General features: G+C 47.6%; 1 protein-coding gene across 2 annotated transcripts in view; it reads left to right on the top strand.

Moving 5' to 3' along the window:
- The window catches only part of NUDCD1 (NudC domain containing 1), a 178,180-nt gene that overhangs the window by 131,793 nt on the left and 25,270 nt on the right, over positions 1-21,117 (top strand). The window contains exons 9-10 of one of the 2 annotated variants that reach the window (XM_073679774.1): positions 8,774-8,933; positions 15,350-15,785. In XM_073679774.1, the coding sequence (XP_073535875.1) occupies positions 8,774-8,933; positions 15,350-15,642 (453 nt within the window). In that variant the 3' untranslated portion in view covers positions 15,643-15,785. Of the gene's footprint in view, positions 1-8,773; positions 8,934-15,349; positions 15,786-21,117 lie in introns of those variants that run through there. The other variant, XM_073679775.1, reaches the window with a different exon arrangement.

The raw sequence follows: 21,117 nt of genomic DNA, 5'->3' as shown, positions 1-21,117 counted from the left end.
AATGGAAGGAGTATCAGACCACTGCAAATCTACGAAGACCCGGCCGTCCCTCCAAACTTTCATCTCGAACTAGGAGAAGACTGATCAGAGATGCAGCCAAAAGGCCCATGATCACTCTGGATGAACTGCAGAGATCTACAGCTGAGGTGGGAGAGTCTGTCCATAGGACAACAATCAGTCGTACACTGCACAAATCTGGCCTTTATGGAAGAATGGCAAGAAGAAAGCCATTTCTCAAATATATCCATAAAAAGTCTCGTTTGAAGTTTGTCACAAGCAACCTGGGAGACACACCAAACATATGGAATAAGGTGCTCTGGTCAGATGAAACCAAAATCAAACTTTTTGGCCATAATGCAAAACGATATGTTTGGTGAAAAAGCAACACAGCTCATCACCCTCAAAACACCATCTCCACTGTCAAACATGGTGGCAATATCATGGTTTGGGCCTGCTTTTCTTCAGCAGGGACAGGGAAGATGGTTAAAATTGATGGGAAGATGGACGTACCCAAATACAGGACCTTTCTGGAAGAAAACCTGTTGGAGTCTGCAAAAGACCTGAGACTGGGACGGAGATTTATCTTCCAACAAGAAAATGATCCTGCTACAAAGTATTAACTCAAGGGGGCCGAATAATATTGCATTCCCCACTTTTCAGTTTTTAATTTTTTAAAAAAGTTTAAAATATCCAATAAATTTCTTTCCACTTCACGATTGTGTCCCACTTGTTGTTGATTCTTCCCCCAAAAAATTAGAATTTTATATCTTTGTTTGAAGCCAGAAATGTGGCAAAAGGTAGAAAAGTTCAAGGGGGCCAAATACTTTCACAATGCAGCTTAGCTCTGCTATGAACAGTGTGTGTGTGTGTGTGTGTATATAAGTATTTGATACTCTGCCGATTTTGCAAGTTTTCCCACCTACAAAGAATGGAGAGGTCTAATTTTTTATCTTAAGTATACTTGAACTGTGAGAGACAGAATCTAAAAAAAAAAATCCAGAAAATCACATTGTATTATTTTTACATAATTAATTTGCATTTTATTGCATTAAATAAGTATTTGATACAATAGAAAAACAACTTTATATTTGGTACAGAAACCTTTGTTTGCAAATACAGAGGTCAGACGTTTCCTGTAGTTCTTGATCAAGTTTGCACACACCGCAGCATGGATTTTGTCCCACTCCTCCATACAGATCTTCTCCAGATCTTTCAGGTTTCAGGGCTGTCGCTGGGCAACATTGAGTTTCAGCTCCTTTCAAAGATTTTCTATTGGATTCAGGTCTGGAGAATGACTAGGCCACTCCAGTACCCTGAAATGCTTTTTTGGAGCCACTCCTTAGTTGCCCTGGCTGTGTGTTTCAGGTCATTGACATGCTGGGAGATCCAGCCACGACCCATCTTCAATTCTTTTACTGAGGGAAGTAGGTTGTTGGCCAAGATCTCTCAATGCATGACCCCATCCATCCTCCCTTCAATACAGTCATCCTGTTCCCTTTGCAGAAAAGCACCGCCAAAGCATTATATTTCTCCCACCATGCTTCGCGGTTGGGACGGTGTTCTAGGGGTTGTACTCCTCTTTTTTCCTCCAAACACGGCGAGTGGAGTTGATAACAAAAAGTTCTATTTTGGTCTCATCTGACTACATGACCTTCTCCCATGCCTCCTCTGGATTGGATCATCCAAATGGTCATTGGCAAACTTCAAACGGGCCTGGACATGTGCTGGCTTGAGCAGGAGGACCTTGCGTGCCCTGCAGGATTTGAATCCATGACGGCATAGTGTGTTGCTAACGGTAATGTTGGAGACTGTTGTTCCAGCTCTCTTTAGGTCATTGACCAGGTCCTCCTGTGTAGTTTTGGGCTGATTCCTGACCGATCTCAGAATCCTCCTTACCCCACGAGGCGAGATCTTGCATGGAGTTCAAGACCAAGGAAGATTGACAGTCCTCTTGTGTTTCTTCCATTTTCTAATAATTGTGTCACTAGTTGTTGCCTTCTCACTAAGCTGCTTGCCTATTGTCCTTTAGCCCATCCCAGCCTTGTGCAGGTCTACAATTTTGTCCCTGGTGTCCTTAGATGGCTCTTTGGTCTTGGCCATGATGGAGAGGTTGGAGTGTTATGGATTGAGTGTGTGCACAGGTGTCTTTTATTTAGGTAACAAGTTCAAACATGTGCAGTTAATACAGGTAATGAGTGCAGACTATGAGGGTTTCTTAAAGAAAAACTAACAGGTCTGTGAGAGCCAGAATTCTTGCTAGTTGATAGGTGATCAAATACTTATTTCATGCAGTAAAATACAATTTAATTATTTAAAAATCATACAATGTGATTTTCTGGCTATTTTTTAGATTCTGTCTCTCACAGTTGAAGTGTACGTACCATAAAAATTACCGACCTCTCCATTCTTTGTAGGTGGGAAAACTTTCAAAATCGTCAGTGTATCAAATGCTTATTTTCCCCACTGTATATCTTATGTTGCTCAGATTTTTTCATCAGCACACTATATTTCCATTGCCATTTTTTGAGCATTATTGAGGTTTACGGCACTTATTTGCATTGTGATCACCCTATACTCAATAGCTTAGCCTGCAATCCTATAAAAAGCATGGCGCATTGTGTTAAACCAAGGAAAAATACCTTCTTCTATTGGTAATATTACAAGCCCTTTTACATATATTAACTTCAAATTTTTTTTATTCTTTTTTTTTTTGTCCCATTTTTCCATGTTGCTCTTTCTACCTTTTCTAATCATTATCTTGGGGATCAGTAAGTCTCGTGCCTCAGGATAAGCCTGGCTGTCAGACACATCACCCGTGAACAGAGCGCTGCCGCACTTCTCTTTTCATCACCACTGTCTTTGACGATTAATATTTAATTTGTGAGATGCCATTCAGAATGACACTTAAAAGATACACGGGCAATGTAATTTATTCAGTAATTCTCAAGTGGACCTTCCCGGATTTTAGAAGCTTGAGAATGTAGAATGCGGCACTCGTAAAGAAAGTTCTTCTGTTGCACGCCAAGATCACTCTTCGAGATATCACCTCTGATATGAGACAGCGCAGCAGATGCTGAGCTAGATGTGCAGCGTGATCTGGAGGAGTGTGCCTGGAAATATGAGGCCCCCATCTTTAATTGTATGGGACAGGTTAGCAAAAGTTTTATCAGGAAACTGTTCTAAAATGAAATTTATTTCTTGCCTTAAAATAGGCCATCGATGGATGATCAGTAGAGTCCATTCCAATCAGCAGAAAGAAGGGTCATTGGCTGTGCCTAGGAGATTGCCAGTCATATGGAGCGTCTAGAGCAGGGTTCCCCAACTCCAGTCCTCAAGGCCCACCAACAGGTCATGTTTTCAGGATTTCCTTAGTATTACACAGGTGATAATTACATCACCTGCACAGGCAATAATTCCATCACTTGGTCAATACAAAGGAAATCCTGAAAACCTGATTTGTTGGTGGGCCTTGAGGATTGAAATTGGGGAACACTGGTCTAGAGCACCGCTACTCTTCATTTTACTGATCTTGGGACGCCCATCATATCAATAGCTTATGCTGAGGATAGGCCATCAGTGTAAAATCCCAGATCATGAAAAGTTCTGCAAGTTTCTGTTTCACTTCTTCATTTTGCAAGAAAATTGCGAAGCCCATCTCAACTATAGGTGCACAGCGTTTCGGCATTATGTCCAGCCGCTCCGTCTGATCACACCTTCATATGTGAAAACTGTCTTACAGTAAAACAGTCTTCATGGCTATCAGAGCAGTGGCACAGTGTTTCGGTTGTTGTAGATGCAAAATTCTTAGGGCTGCAAAATGTTCAAAGAAATAAAAAGAATGTACTAAATTCATTCTTTTCTTTAAAAAAGTTGCGCCCCTAAAAAATGGCAATGCTAACGTGGAAGATTTGGGGCAGTGCACACGCCTCGGACTTCTACCCTGGTGCCCTGGATGATCTGGCGAAAACCACATTTAGATTCTGCAGTCCAGCAGGGAGCCTATGGCCCTCTGCCCCATCCCTCTCCATCCTGGCTCTCTGCCCCATCCCTCTCCATCCTGGCTCTCTGCCTCGTCCCTCTCCATCCTGGCTCTCTGCCTCATCCCTCTCCATCCTGGCTCTCTGCCTCGTCCCTCTCCATCCTGGCTCTCTGCCTCGTCCCTCTCCATCCTGGCTCTCTGCCTCGTCCCTCTCCATCCTGGCTCTCTGCCTCGTCCCTCTCCATCCTGGCTCTCTGCCTCGTCCCTCTCCATCCTGGCTCTCTGCCTCGTCCCTCTCCATCCTGGCTCTCTGCCTCGTCCCTCTCCATCCTGGCTCTCTGACCCGTCACTCTCCATCCTGGCCCTCTGTCTCGTCACTCTCCATCCTGGCTCTCTGCCCCGTCACTCTCCATCCTGGCCCTCTGCCCCGTCACTCTCCATCCTGGCCCTCTGCCCCGTCACTCTCCATCCTGGCCCTCTGCCCCGTCACTCTCCATCCTGGCCCTCTGCCCCGTCACTCTCCATCCTGGCCCTCTGCCCCGTCACTCTCCATCCTGGCCCTCTGCCCCGTCACTCTCCATCCTGGCCCTCTGCCCCGTCACTCTCCATCCTGGCCCTCTGCCCCGTCACTCTCCATCCTGGCCCTCTGCCCCGTCACTCTCCATCCTGGCCCTCTGCCCCGTCACTCTCCATCCTGGCCCTCTGCCCCGTCACTCTCCATCCTGGCCCTCTGCCCCGTCACTCTCCATCCTGGCCCTCTGCCCCGTCACTCTCCATCCTGGCCCTCTGCCCCGTCACTCTCCATCCTGGCCCTCTGCCCCGTCACTCTCCATCCTGGCCCTCTGCCCCGTCACTCTCCATCCTGGCCCTCTGCCCCGTCACTCTCCATCCTGGCCCTCTGCCCCGTCACTCTCCATCCTGGCCCTCTGCCCCGTCACTCTCCATCCTGGCCCTCTGCCCCGTCACTCTCCATCCTGGCCCTCTGCCCCGTCACTCTCCATCCTGGCCCTCTGCCCCGTCACTCTCCATCCTGGCCCTCTGCCCCGTCACTCTCCATCCTGGCCCTCTGCCCCGTCACTCTCCATCCTGGCCCTCTGCCCCGTCACTCTCCATCCTGGCCCTCTGCCCCGTCACTCTCCATCCTGGCCCTCTGCCCCGTCACTCTCCATCCTGGCCCTCTGCCCCGTCACTCTCCATCCTGGCCCTCTGCCCCGTCACTCTCCATCCTGGCCCTCTGCCCCGTCACTCTCCATCCTGGCCCTCTGCCCCGTCACTCTCCATCCTGGCCCTCTGCCCCGTCACTCTCCATCCTGGCCCTCTGCCCCGTCACTCTCCATCCTGGCCCTCTGCCCCGTCACTCTCCATCCTGGCCCTCTGCCCCGTCACTCTCCATCCTGGCCCTCTGCCCCGTCACTCTCCATCCTGGCCCTCTGCCCCGTCACTCTCCATCCTGGCCCTCTGCCCCGTCACTCTCCATCCTGGCCCTCTGCCCCGTCACTCTCCATCCTGGCCCTCTGCCCCGTCACTCTCCATCCTGGCCCTCTGCCCCGTCACTCTCCATCCTGGCCCTCTGCCCCGTCACTCTCCATCCTGGCCCTCTGCCCCGTCACTCTCCATCCTGGCCCTCTGCCCCGTCACTCTCCATCCTGGCCCTCTGCCCCGTCACTCTCCATCCTGGCCCTCTGCCCCGTCACTCTCCATCCTGGCCCTCTGCCCCGTCACTCTCCATCCTGGCCCTCTGCCCCGTCACTCTCCATCCTGGCCCTCTGCCCCGTCACTCTCCATCCTGGCCCTCTGCCCCGTCACTCTCCATCCTGGCCCTCTGCCCCGTCACTCTCCATCCTGGCCCTCTGCCCCGTCACTCTCCATCCTGGCCCTCTGCCCCGTCACTCTCCATCCTGGCCCTCTGCCCCGTCACTCTCCATCCTGGCCCTCTGCCCCGTCACTCTCCATCCTGGCCCTCTGCCCCGTCACTCTCCATCCTGGCCCTCTGCCCCGTCACTCTCCATCCTGGCCCTCTGCCCCGTCACTCTCCATCCTGGCCCTCTGCCCCGTCACTCTCCATCCTGGCCCTCTGCCCCGTCACTCTCCATCCTGGCCCTCTGCCCCGTCACTCTCCATCCTGGCCCTCTGCCCCGTCACTCTCCATCCTGGCCCTCTGCCCCGTCACTCTCCATCCTGGCCCTCTGCCCCGTCACTCTCCATCCTGGCCCTCTGCCCCGTCACTCTCCATCCTGGCCCTCTGCCCCGTCACTCTCCATCCTGGCCCTCTGCCCCGTCACTCTCCATCCTGGCCCTCTGCCCCGTCACTCTCCATCCTGGCCCTCTGCCCCGTCACTCTCCATCCTGGCCCTCTGCCCCGTCACTCTCCATCCTGGCCCTCTGCCCCGTCACTCTCCATCCTGGCCCTCTGCCCCGTCACTCTCCATCCTGGCCCTCTGCCCCGTCACTCTCCATCCTGGCCCTCTGCCCCGTCACTCTCCATCCTGGCCCTCTGCCCCGTCACTCTCCATCCTGGCCCTCTGCCCCGTCACTCTCCATCCTGGCCCTCTGCCCCGTCACTCTCCATCCTGGCCCTCTGCCCCGTCACTCTCCATCCTGGCCCTCTGCCCCGTCACTCTCCATCCTGGCCCTCTGCCCCGTCACTCTCCATCCTGGCCCTCTGCCCCGTCACTCTCCATCCTGGCCCTCTGCCCCGTCACTCTCCATCCTGGCCCTCTGCCCCGTCACTCTCCATCCTGGCCCTCTGCCCCGTCACTCTCCATCCTGGCCCTCTGCCCCGTCACTCTCCATCCTGGCCCTCTGCCCCGTCACTCTCCATCCTGGCCCTCTGCCCCGTCACTCTCCATCCTGGCCCTCTGCCCCGTCACTCTCCATCCTGGCCCTCTGCCCCGTCACTCTCCATCCTGGCCCTCTGCCCCGTCACTCTCCATCCTGGCCCTCTGCCCCGTCACTCTCCATCCTGGCCCTCTGCCCCGTCACTCTCCATCCTGGCCCTCTGCCCCGTCACTCTCCATCCTGGCCCTCTGCCCCGTCACTCTCCATCCTGGCCCTCTGCCCCGTCACTCTCCATCCTGGCCCTCTGCCCCGTCACTCTCCATCCTGGCCCTCTGCCCCGTCACTCTCCATCCTGGCCCTCTGCCCCGTCACTCTCCATCCTGGCCCTCTGCCCCGTCACTCTCCATCCTGGCCCTCTGCCCCGTCACTCTCCATCCTGGCCCTCTGCCCCGTCACTCTCCATCCTGGCTCTCTGCCCCGTCACTCTCCATCCTGGCTCTCTGCCCCGTCACTCTCCATCCTGGCTCTCTGCCCCGTCACTCTCCATCCTGGCTCTCTGCCCCGTCACTCTCCATCCTGGCTCTCTGCCCCGTCACTCTCCATCCTGGCTCTCTGCCCCGTCACTCTCCATCCTGGCTCTCTGCCCCGTCACTCTCCATCCTGGCTCTCTGCCCATCCTGGCTCTCTGCCCCGTCACTCTCCATCCTGGCTCTCTGCCCCGTCACTCTCCATCCTGGCTCTCTGCCCCGTCACTCTCCATCCTGGCTCTCTGCCCCGTCACTCTCCATCCTGGCTCTCTGCCCCGTCACTCTCCATCCTGGCTCTCTGCCCCGTCACTCTCCATGCTGGCTCTCTGCCCCGTCACTCTCCATGCTGGCTCTCTGCCCCGTCACTCTCCATGCTGGCTCTCTGCCCCGTCACTCTCCATGCTGGCTCTCTGCCCCGTCACTCTCCATGCTGGCTCTCTGCCCCGTCACTCTCCATCCTGGCTCTCCGCCCCGTCACTCTCCATCCTGGCTCTCTGCCCCGTCACTCTCCATCCTGGCTCTCTGCCCCGTCACTCTGCCCCGTCACTCTGCATCCTGGCTCTCTGCCCCGTCACTCTGCATCCTGGCTCTCTGCCCCGTCACTCTGCATCCTGGCTCTCTGCCCCGTCACTCTGCATCCTGGCTCTCTGCCCCGTCACTCTCCATCCTGAAAACCACAGATGGCTATAGGCCTATGTCTTTCAAAACTTGAGCGTCTTGATCTGACATTCTCTGGTGAACCAGAAATGATGACCTCTCGACAACCAGTCATCTGAACCTGCAGCCAAATAGTGGCCACAGTGGTCAAATGATTGATGGTTGTGAAGTCATTTATTCTAGTCCAGCGGAGGACAGATTACAGGATAAATATCTTTATTTTGTTTATTTCTACCTGGGCTGTGGACCTGTCATAAGTGTTTTGTGAATTCAGACAGTGGGGGAGTTTAACAAAGATTAATTAAATGTTAACTTTATAGAAAGTCGTAAAAAAAAAAGTGGAATTGAATTTTATTAAAGAGAATTAATCACAGAGGTTTTGCTTCCCAATCTGAGAGCACTGTAAAATAAGGACTGATTTCAGCCCTGGGTCACTAGGCTCGTTGGTATAGTTTTGATAAAATCACTGTTGTATCTGCAGCAGCTCTGCTAGTCTTCTCAATGATGAGCTCTGTCTTACCCAATGTGCACTATTAACTACAGCTTTCTTTCTTCAATGTACATAGACAGGAATCTGCCAATCAATGAATATCAAGAAATAATTAGAAGGAGCACATCACTGAGAAGACTAGTAGAGCTGCAGCAGACAAGTGTTTTATCAAATCTACAGCAAGAAACCCAATAAATGGCCAAACATTAGAATCAAGGTTTTTGCCTCTAATTTTTGCTGTTCTCAGGTGGGACAGCAAACACCTAGTGACAGAGTCTCTCTAAGTTTATGACCCCAATGGCAATGTCTCGTCAAGTCTGAATCCTAACTGTTTTTCCACAGGTAAATCTTGGTGGCAATCAATTCCTTTTCTCACTTGTTGCTACTCCAGAAATGATGCCATGCTTTTCCCTGAGACATGATGTGGACGCTCTTCTGTGGCAGCCAATTTCGAACCAAGGTGACAATTTATGGGAACATGCAGCGACATTCAATGCTCTCGGTAAGCTGTCAATGATGAGCACTGGTGTGTGTATGGGGGGGATATTTAAGGACCATGTGCTATGCAACTAAACAATATACCAGTAACTAGTCTACTGTGGCTCAAAAATCTTGTAGACCTACCCTGGGCAGGATTGATCCGTTGACTATGATAGTGGATTTCTATCAGACTGTGCCCATGAGACGTGCCTGTTGTGCAGCTTGCCATCCCTGGCAATCTAGACAACTGTGACTATTGGTTAGTCTTCCTCTTTAAGGCCTTGTTCTTATGTTGCGTAAACACTGCTTTTTTTCGACTATTATTTTGTGCAGAAAATCTGCTGTTTTTTAATGGGAATCTGTCAGCAGGATTTCACCCCCAAACTATTTTTATGGGCATGTAGCTTTTCAGAGACATGTCCAGCAATACCTTTGCATGGCCAGTCTGTTCCTCAGTTACTCAGAAATCAGCATTTGAATTAATATGCAAGTGAGCCTGAAGAACAATATTTATAGATCTGCAGCCTCTGTCACTCCAGCTCTATTTCCCGACCAGCGCCACTTCCTCCTGCTTGACTGGCAGCTCCTTTACCTGAAGTCACACAGCACAGAGGATGTCAGTCAAGCAGAAGGAGGTGGCACTGGGTGGGGAATAGAGCTGGAGTGACAGAGGCGTTAGATCTACCATTATCATTTGCAAATTTTTGCTTGTAACAGAGGAACAGACTGGCCATTTAAAGATATTGCTTGACTTGTCTTTGAAAGAGCTACACGCACATATAGAGTGTATTAAGTGACACATCCCTGGTATCACATCCCTGGTCTCGTGCCCTGCGTCATGCTGCTCTCAGACTAAATAGCAAAAAACCTGCTGACAGATTCCCTTTAACGGTTTACTTAAAGTGGATGGGATTTCCTGAAAATTCATTCCCACTGCTTTTAAAGATGCTGCTGAACTATTGTATTTTTTGGTATTTTTTTTCCTACTGGCTTCCTTAGGGAGCCTGAAAAATGTATCTAAAAATGTAATTGTGTTTTTAAATGTAGAATCCCAATGTGTGTGCGCTAAAAACTTCATTTAAAAATCGCATTAAATCTGCACTAAAATAAAAGCTCCTAAAATAAAAAATGGCGAAAATACATCAAAAAGATGGAGCAAAATCGCAATTCTCATAGAAGATTACTATCACTTACTTAGATGAAAAAGCATAGAGGGAAAAAAAAAAGTTTTATTTTTGCATTTGAGAATATAACTTATTGGATCTCTTTGGGTACATCCACATACAATAAAAACTGCAATGTGTTTTTCGTTAAAAAAAAAAAGTCCGCGTCAGAACTGAACATGGCGTAGCTTTAATGGGACTCTGTCAGCACAGTATGAATGTTCAAAGTACGTACAGGCGCTCTGTGCACCCTTGGTGTGGCCAAACATTTAAGTGCACCTTCCCTCCTCCTTGTTTTTACTCCATCTCCACCAACTCCCCCCTTGTTTGATTGACAGCTCTGAATTTATAGAACTGGAGAAAGGCTGAGATAGATGGAAAAGAAGTAGGTGGGAAGGTGTAGGTAAGTGGTTGGCCATGCCATGGGTGCACTGTGTGCCTGTGCTTGGTTTGAACAGTCATTTTGTGCTGACAGTCTGTTAAGAAATTAACTTGCGCGGAATAATTTTGCTTGTAAAAATTTTGCAGCTCCATGTATGAGGTTTGTTCACGTCTCATTAATCAAGTCCCCCATTAGAATGAATGGAATGGCGATGTGCTTGCTAGACCACTGCTGCAAAGTCCAAGGGACTGACTTACTTACAGCACTTGACTATCTATGCCGGTCCTAGAGGTGGGAACCCTAATGCTCAGAGACTTATCCTGTATCCTGTGTAAACACTGCCCCCGCAGGCCCTGTACATTCATAACACAAGGTGTAGGTTTTGGCTGGTACTTATATTGCCCCCATATCACAGGGCTGTGGACTAGATGCGGTTTCTTAGAAGCAGTATGAGCTTCCCTCTCGACTTCTTTCTTTAATTTTTGCTGTATATATTTTTATGGCTTCACACTTTATTCTGGGTTTGTCACACTGGGTTTGTTGCCCAGAAAATCTGATCATTAATTTTAATACTGCACATTTTGCCATAAACTTACACATTACCCGATACCGCTCCTCCATGCAAAGCCGGGCATCTGCAAAAGAGAGGAAAGTGTTTAAGATGGTGTGAAAATAAAATTGGTGTTGTGAGGTGAGGTTGTGTTAGATTAGTGGACGGCTGCTTGCAGGCTTATAGCGTTAACACATAATGTCTCGCAGGTACTAGCACCCGTACAAGAGCCAACTAATGCCAGGAGCACCTAGTGGGGACGTGACTGATAAGCCTGCCGTATAACGGAATTCTGTTTCTATGGCAACAGAACTTTGGAATACATCTCAGTTTAGTTTGTTTCAACATATACAGTATATATACAAACATCAATACCGTCCTAGTGCGAGATAAGACCATGGAGATATCGCTATAAAATGTGTATGATTTATAGTTCACAAGCATTGCATATAATGATCCATCACTTTACGCTGCGGTCTGACTGGGAAGAAATGGTTTGCAGCATCCTTAAATCATATGGTAATTGCTAATCTTCCAAACTTTCCCAGAACAACCCTGAGCCTTCCGGAAAGAGGGAAGAACTCCGTGACTCCCTGCAGAGTTGGCCACTACTCAGACAACCCCTTCTCAATTGCTATATTCAGTGGGGAAAATAAGTATTTGATACCCTGCCGATTTATACAAGTTTTCCCACCTAGAAAGAATGGAGAGGTCTGTAATTTTTATAGTAGGTACACTTCAACGGTGTGAGACAGAATCTAAAAATAAAAAACAGAAAATCACGTTGTATGATTTTTACATAATTATATTGCATTTTGTTGCATGAAATAAGTATTTGATCACCTACCAGCCAGCAAGAATTCTGGCTCTTACACACCTGTTAGTTTTTCTTTAAGAAGCCCTCCTACTCTGTACTCATTACCTGTATTAATTGCACCTGTTTGAATTTGTTACCTGTATAAAAGACACCTGTCCACACAATAAATTACACTCAAACCTCTCCACCATGGCCAAGACCAAAGAGCTGTCTAAGGACACCAGGGACAAAATTGTAGACCTGCACAAGGCTGAGATGGGCTACAGGATAGTAGTCTAGCAGCTTGTTGAGAAGGCAACAACTGTTGGCGCAATTATTAGAAAATGGAAGAAACACAAAATTACTGTCAACCTTCCTCAGTCTGGGGCTCCATTCAAGATATCTCCTCGTGGGGTAAGGATGATTCTAAGAAAGGTCAGGAATCAGCCCAGAACTACATGGGAGGACCTGGTCAATGGCCAGAAGTGAGCTGGGACCACAGTCTCAAACATTACCGTTAGTAAAGTACTACGCCGTCATAGATTAAAATGATGCAGGGCACGTAAGGTTCCCCTGCTCATGCTAGCACATGTCTAGGGGCCCGTTTGAAGTTCAACAATGACCATCTAGATGATCCAGAGGAGGCATGGGAGAAGGTCATGTGGTCTGATGGGACCAAAATAGAACTTTTTTGGTATCAACTCCGCTCACCATGTTTGGAGGAAGAAGGAGGATGAGTACAACCCCAATAACACTGTCCCAACAGTGAATCATGGTGGGGAAAACATCATACTTTGGGGTTGAGTTTCTCCAAAGAGTACAGGAGGATTGCACCGTATTGACGGGAGGATAGATGGGGTCATATATTGCGAGATTTTGGCCAACAACCTCCTTCCCTCAGTAAGATCCTTGAAGATGGGTCGTGGCTTGGTCTTCAAGCATGACAATGACCTGAAACACAGCCAGGGCAATTAAGGAGTAGCTCTGTAAGAAGCATTTCAAGGTCCTGGAGTAACCTAAGCCAGTCTACAGACCTGAACCCAATAGAAAATCTTTGGATGGAGCGGAAACTTAATGTTGCCCAGCGACAGCCCTGAAACCTGAAAGATCTGGAGTAGTGTATCAAGTATTTATTTTCCTGACTGTGTGTATGTATGTATGTATAATGTATAATATATAATATGTATGTGTGTGAATAAAAAGGAACAACAAACTTCAAATGGAGCGAAATGGTGAAAAAAAAAAACACAATTATATTATATACACTGGGTACGGAAAGTTTTCAGACCCCTTTAAATTTTTCATTCTTTGTTTCATTCCAGCCATTTGGTAAATTCTAAAGAATTCATTTTTTTCTCATTAAAGTACACTCTGCACCCCATCTTGACTGAAAAAAAACAGAAATGTAGAAATTTTTGCAAATTTATTAAAGTAGAAAAACTGAAATATCACATGGTCATAAGTATTCAGACCCTTTGCTCAGTATTGAGTAGAAGCATCCTTTTGAGCTAGTACAGCCATGTGTCTTCTTGGGAATGATACAACAAGTATTTCACACCTGGATTTGGGGATCCTCTGCCATTCTTCCTTGCAGATCCTCTCCAGTTCCGTCAGGTTGGATGGTGAACGTTGGTGGACAGCCATTTTCAGGTCTCTCTAGAGATGCTCAATTGGGTTTAGGTCAGGGCTCTGGCTGGTCCAGTCAAGAATGGTCACAGAGTTGTTCTGAAGCCACTCCTTTGTTATTTTAGCTGTGTGTTTAGGGTCATTGTCTTGTTGGAAGGTGAACCTTCAGCCAAGTCGGAGGTCCAGAGCACTCTGGAAGAGGTTTTCATCCAGGATATCTCTGTACTTGGCCACATTCATGTTTCCTTCAATTGCAACCAGTCGTCCTGTCCCTGCAGCTGAAAAACACCCCATAGCATGATGCTGCTACCACCATGTTTCACTGTTGGGATTGTATTGGGCAAGTGATCAGCAGTGCCTGGTTTTCTCCACAAATACTTCTTAGAATTATCACCAAAAAGTTCTATCTTTGTCTCATCAGACCAGAGAATCTTATTTCTCATAGTCTGGGAGTCCTTCATGTGTTTTTGCGCAAACTATGCGGGCTTTCATATGTCTTGCAGTGAGGAGAGGCTTCCATCGGGCCACTCTGCCATAAAGGCCCGACTGATGAAGGGCTGCAGTGATAGTTGACTTTGTGGAACTTTCTCCCATCTCCCTACTGCATCTCTAGAGCTCAGCCACAGTGATCTTGGGGTTCTTCTTTACCTCTCTCACCATGGTTCTTCTCCCACGATTGCTCAGTTTGGCTGGACGGCCAGGTCTACGAAGACTTCTGGTGGTCCCAAACTTCTTCCATTTAAGGATTATGGAGGCCACTGTGCTCTTAGGAACCTTGAGTACTGCAGAAATTCTTTTGTAATCTTGGCCAGATCTGTGCCTTGCCACAATTCTGTCTCTAAGCTCCTTGGGCAGTTTCTTTTGAGCTCATGATTCTCATTTGGTCTGACATGCACTGTGAGCTGTGAGGTCTTATATAGACAGGTGTGTACCTTTCCAAATCAAGTCCTATCAGTTTAATTAAACACAGCTGGACTCTAATGAAGGAGTAGAACCATCTCAAGGAGGATCACAAGGAAATGGACAGCATGTGACTTAAATATGAGTGTCTGAGCAAAGGGTCTGAATACTTATGACCATGTGATATTTAAGTTTTTCTTTTTTAATAAATTTGCAAAAATTTCTACATTTCTGTTTGTTTTCAGTCAATATGGGGTGCAGAGTGTACTTTAATGAGAAAAAAAATGAACTTTTTAGAATTTACCAAATGGCTGCAATGAAACAAAGAGTGAAAAAATGTAAAGGGGTCTGAATACTTTCCGAAGTGTGTGTGTAAAATATATATATATGTAATATAATTGTAGGGTTTTTTTTTCACTATTTCGACCCATTTCAAGTTTGTTGTTTTTTTCTAGTACATTATAATTTAAAGTGAGTGGTGTCCTTGAAAACTACAACTCATCCCGCAAGAGAGCAAGTTCTCATACGGATATGTCATTGAAAAAAAATTAAAAAGTTATGTTTCTTGGTAGAAGGGAAGAAAAAATAAATTATGAATTGAAACCTCACCCATTTATCAAGGTGTTCAGCTGCACGACGACACATTGCCCATGATCACCAACTCCTCGTTGATGATCATACAGGAACTAAACCTCCAGGTGATGACATGCAAGTAGGGCTGCATTCTACTTCTTCTCGGGCTAATAGAGGGGTCCTGATGGGAGAACTATTGTATATTGTCATAATTGGGTATATAGAAAGGTGTTGTCCTCAGTCTTTATGTATGCCTTTTGTTTCGTTTTTCTTGTTACTTGTTTTTTTAATACAACCTTTTGTGTTACATTATCTATCTGATAATTCCCTTTTACAGATGCAGTAGAGCGGAGTTTGTCATTTGTCTTTCGTCAACCCTATGGAACTCCGCTCTGCTACGAGTACAGGAAACCATACTCTCGGCTTTAACATTTGTGTCACTTTCCAGGATACGTTCAAGCATCAAAGCAAGACAAGAAGTTTTTCACCAGTGCTCCAAACTTCTGCTACGCTGCCCTGTGCGAGTGCGTCCGCCGGATATTCATCTACCGCCAGCCAACCCCTATGTCCACGGTATTGTACAACAGGAAAGAAGGCAGACACGTAGGACAGGTTGCTAAGCAGCAGGTAGCAAGTCTGGAGAGCAGCGACCCCATCTTAGGATTTCAAGCTTCCAACGAGCGACTGTTTGTTCTAACCACAAAGAAGTTATTTGTAATAAGGGTAAATACTGCCGGCTAATGAGCCATCCCCCGCCTCTTTCATCTCTGCTCACTGCCGGTCACAATACTCCTACGTGAACCTTTGAAGTTCGTATCCAGGCGGCTGCATTTTATAAATGGTTTCATAATCTTCTTATTCACCAATAAAATATTAAAAGCCAATGTATCTCGTTTGGCATATAATCAACTGGAGATACTGTGAATCCTACAATTTTCTACATGAATTAACAGAACAGAGTTCCAGTTGCTGCAGTGAAATGGTGGGCTACCACAACTGTTGGATGACCTCAAGGTTTCTGTTTGTACAGGGCCTCCCGACTGTCCTCCAATTGATGTTGTCCAGGAAGATAAGAATCACGGAGTGGGGGGGGTTGAATTGAATTCTTGATCGGTTTATTCTGCAGGCAGAGGAGTCTGCTCGACCACTGCTTCATTCATTCCATTGGCTTTTCCTGAAGTCCCCATAGAGAATGAATGGAGCGGCGACTGAGCCAACCTGCCGCGCCATTATGTAACTGGGATAAATATTTCCAGATCTGCCGATTGGTCCAGGTTCCAGTGGTGGGACTCCCACTGATCAGTAAGTTATCACCTGTCTAATGGATAAATGATAACTTGTTTTACCTGGACAACCCCTTTAAACCCAAGGACCCTAAGAACGCTAGTTTCACGTTAATCTCTGTGTAAACAGGTTACCAGCCACCCTCTGGTGAAATTATCTTTAGTGCTGCACAAAAGATCCTCGTTCCCAGCTGCATATCATCTGTCTTGTTTAAACAGGACTCAGACTACCATTATTCTCGGCAGAATATGTGCGCAGAATGATTTATTGCTGATCCTTAAGTGTACATCCTTATAGAGGTCTACCTGTGTGAGCAAGCTTTTAAACAACTACTGTTCAGCAAAACAAGTTGCTGATCGATGGTCGTTTAGTGCTGCCGTCGGTTTCTCTATGCCAGGGATGTCTAATCTCCAGCCCGCGATAACTTTTTCTCCAGACACCGGGCAGATTCTTGGGGATTCTCGCTTCGCCGGCCCATTATTTCCTTCTTGCGCTGCAAGCACGCACGCTCGGCATTCACTATTGGACACTGTGGTGCATGCATAGAATGATTACGTCTTGACATTGGCCAGAGTTAGCATGCGATGCACACTCGTCCCACAGGTTGAGGCTGCAGCCTCCGTGTCTCATGTGATGTACATGCTCCAGCCCCACTGTCTCCTGTGATGTACATGCTCCAGCCCCACTGTCTCCTGTGTTGTACATGCTCCAGCCCCACTGTCTCCTGTGATGTACATGCTCCAGCCCCACTGTCTCCTGTGATGTACATGCTCCAGCCCCACTGTCTCCTGTGATGTACATGCTCCAGCCCCACTGTCTCCTGTGATGTACATGCTCCAGCCCCACTGTCTCCTGTGATGTACATGCTCCAGCCCCACTGTCTCCTGTGATGTACATGCTCCAGCCCCACTGTCTCCTGTGATGTACATGCTCCAGCCCCACTGTCTCCTGTGATGTACATGCTCCAGCCCCACTGTCTCCTGTGATGTACATGCTCCAGCCCCACTGTCTCCTGTGATGTACATGCTTCAGCCCCACTGTCTCCTGTGATGTACATGCTCCAGCCCCAATGTCTCCTGTGATGTACATGCGCCAGCCCCTCTGTCTCCTGTGATGTACATGCTCCAGCCCCAGCATCTCTTATGTGATTTATATGCTCCTGCCCCAGTGTTGCTTATGAAATGTATATGCTACAGCCCCAGTGTCTCTTGTAAGATGTATATTCTTCAGCCCCAGTGTCTCATATGTGATGTATACACTGCAGACCTCCTACTGCTTGAGTTCTATAAATGTTATGTGAGCAGTGATGAATTTCCCACTGTGAGGAGAAATTTAGTATAATATACATCTGTGCTGCAAGTTCTCTACAAAACACCCAGTAGGGATGGGCGGACCGGTGGAAGTTCGGGTTCTGACAGCTGACTCTAAATTTTGAAAAAGTTCGGTTCAGGTACCAGTACAGTACCCGAACTTAAACCAGATCCCAAACCCCATTGAAAGTAACGGAGCTTGTAACTCGAACTTGTAAGAAAGGAAAAATCTTTCGCTCTCCCTCTCCCACACGGACTTACCCCGAACGCTGCATCGGACTTCAGGAAACAGTCTGTGTTCGGAACTCAGACCCGAAGAGTGACTGTCCAGTACGAATGCCGAACATTTCTGTTCGGGTTTGCCCATCTCTACTTAGCACAAAAAGTTGACTGTTCTCTAGACCAACGCAAACCTCGAAAATCAGCTGCAATTAGCATCATTATCACCTAACGTCAAACGTCCCACCAAAGAGAAGCAGTTCCAGACATCCAATTAGGGGTGAGTTAAAGGGGTTGTCCGGTCAGAAGTGGTAAGTCTGCAGTCACTCTGTGTGACTACAGACTTGTAAGTCCCCCCAATGCAGGCACTGTGCGCTATGGGGATTCGCTGGTATGAGACCCGGTAACGGAGGGTATATATGTGCTATACATGGCCTCTTCCATACAAGTGTTACCGGGTCTCATACCGGCGATTCCTCGCAGCGCACAGTGCCTGCACTGGGGGGATTCACAAGTCTGCAGTTGCACCGAGTGACTGCAAACTTATCACTTTTGAACGGACAACCCCTTTAATTGTTTAATCAAATATACAGTTAGGTCCATATATATTTGGACAGAGACAACATTTTTCTAATTTTGGTTCTAGACATTACCACAATGAATTTTAAACAAAACAATTCAGATGCAGTTGAAGTTCAGACTTTCAGCTTTCATTTGAGGGTATCCACATTAAAATTGGATGAAGGGTTTAGGAGTTTCAGCTCCTTAACATGTGCCACCCTGTTTTTAAAGGGACCAAAAGTAATTGGGCAGATTAAATAATTGTAAATAAAATGTTCATTTCTAGTACTTGGTTGAAAACCCTTTGTTGGCAATGACTGCCTGAAGTCTTGAACTCATGGACATCACCAGACGCTGTGTTTCCTCCTTTTTGATGCTCTGCCAGCCCTTCTCCTGCACTCAGCGCTTCAGCGTGAGAATTTTCCCACGCTGTCAGTGACGTGCATGAGGTGAGCCGAGTTCATTGGACATGACCTCGGCTCATCTTTATGCCGTCACAGAGAGACACTGAGGAGCGCAAGCAAGCCTGCGCTTCTCAGTGTCTGCGGGATGACAGGCTGGATGGCAGCGTTCTGCTGCGGTCCAGCCTGTCATCTCGATGTAGCAGAGCTGAAGCTGTCGTGGGAACCATGGAAAGGTAAGGATGATGTTGCTTTATTATTTTTCTTTTATTGCAGGAGATCGTTGGCTTCAGCTGGAATGGGCGTGATGGTAAGTATAGTTTAATTTAGAACAATAAAGAATTGTGTGTTTATTTCAATTAAAGGACTTTTTTCTGGGTGTTGTGTTTTTTTTAAATACTTTACTAGAAATTCATGGTGGTCATGTCTAATATTGGCGTGACCCCATGAATTTCAGGCTTAGGACCAGCTGATAATGCCAAGCTGGCCTTAACCTCTTTATTACCCAGTGAGCCACCGCACCAGGGCCCTGGATGAGTTGGGTACAGCGCCAGAAGATGGCGCTTCTATGAACGCGCCATTTTCTGGGGTGGCTGCGGACTGCAATTTGCAGCGGGTGGGGCCCAGAAAGCTTGGGCCTCCCTGCGCTGCGGATTCCAGCCCCCAGCTGCCTAGTTGTACCTGGCTGGACACAAAAATAGGGCGAAGCCCCACGTATTTTTTTTTTTAATTATTTCATGAAATTCATGAAATAATTAAGAAAAAAAGGGCTTCCCTATATTGTTGTGTCCGGCCAGGTACAAATAGGCAGCTGGTGGTTGGGGGCAGCCCGTTCCTGCCTGCTGTACCTGGCTGGACACAAATATAGGGCGAAGCCCCACATCAATTTTTTTTAAATTATTTCATGAATTTCCTGAAATAATTAAAAAAAAATTGACGTGGGGCTTCGCACTATATTTGTGTCCAGCCAGGTACAGCAGGCAGGAACGGGCTGCGCCCAACCACCAGCTGCCTATTTGTACCTGGCCGGACACAACAATATAGGAAGCCCTTTTTTTCTTTATTATTTAATGAATTTCATGAAATAATAAAAAAAAAAAATACGTGGGGCTTCGCCCTATTTTTGTGTCTAGCTAGGTACAACTAGGCAGCTGGGGGCTGGAATCCACAGCGCAGGGAGGCCCAAGCTTTCTGCCCCCCCCCCCGGTGCAAATTGCAGTCCGCAGCCACCCCGGAAAATGGCGCGTTCATAGAAGCTGGATGCTGTACCTGGCTGGCATACAAAAATATGGCAAAGCCCACGTCAAAATTTTTGGGAAAAATTAATTAAAAAATAAATAATAATTTAGGGACTGCATCTTTATTAACTCCTCAAATGTCATTTAGTGTTAAAATAAAGGATTTATTTAAAAAAAAATTGGCGTGGGATCCTGCATAATTTTAGGCTCTAGCGGAGGTTAAGCAGACGGCTGGGGCAGATGTTTGAAGCCTGGGAAGTGGGTAATACCCACGGAGCTTCCCAGACTACTAATATCAGCCCCCAGCTGAATACCTAGCCTTTACTAGCTATTAAAATTGGGGACCCCCCCCCAAAAAAAGACGTGGGGTACCCCCTATTTAATAGCTAGGCAGACAGCTGGGGGCTGATATTAATAGCCCAGGAAGGGTGTCATGAATATTGGCCCCCTCCCAGGCTAGAAACACCAGCCGTCAGCCGCCCCAGAAATGGCGCATCCATAGGATGCGCCAATTCTGGCACTTAGCCTCGCTCTTCCACGCTGCCCTGGTGCGGTGGCAGGGGGTAATAGGGTTGGGGTTCATGTCAGCGCCAGCTGCCATGAAGCCCAGGTTAGTAATGATGGGCGTCTATAAGACCCCCCCATTACTAACCTACAAAGTGTTAAAAAGAAAAAACACACTACACCCAGAAAAAAATAATTTATTTGAAATAGAACACACAATTTTATTTAATTCTTAGTTTATTAAAAAAAAATAGTTACCTGTCCACGTTCCTGCGCTGATCTCCCATGCACAGCTGTCACATCTGGAGATGGTGACAGCTGTGCATGGCTGCTGTAAGCTCACACTGCCGGGAACACGTCTGCTCCCGGCAGCGGGAGCCACTGACTGAGGTCACCGGAGTGCATTCAGGCAGCGCAGCTCCGGAGACCTCCTTTATGGCACTGCTGTACCGTGGGAATTTCTCACGATACAGCAGGGCCGTAAAGGAGCTAACCGGAGCAGCGCTGCCTGAACTCCGGCGAACCCACTTATGCAATGACGGGGCTGCTTTACGGCCCCATCATTCTAGCGGCAGCAGCGGTTCAGAGCGGTCATATTCTATGTGGCTGCTCTAAACTGGAGATCATCGTGGGACACTCGTGGACTACTACGGAGGGGTAAGGATAAAGTTGTGGTTTATTATTTTATATTTTATTACA

The sequence above is a fragment of the Phyllobates terribilis genome, unplaced genomic scaffold, assembly GCF_046119375.1.
Source record: "Phyllobates terribilis strain yellow unplaced genomic scaffold, ASM4611937v1 Scaffold_4__5_contigs__length_816908805, whole genome shotgun sequence".
In the NCBI taxonomy this organism is placed as follows: Eukaryota; Metazoa; Chordata; class Amphibia; order Anura; family Dendrobatidae; genus Phyllobates; species Phyllobates terribilis.
This window is presented reverse-complemented; position numbering and strand designations above follow the sequence as displayed.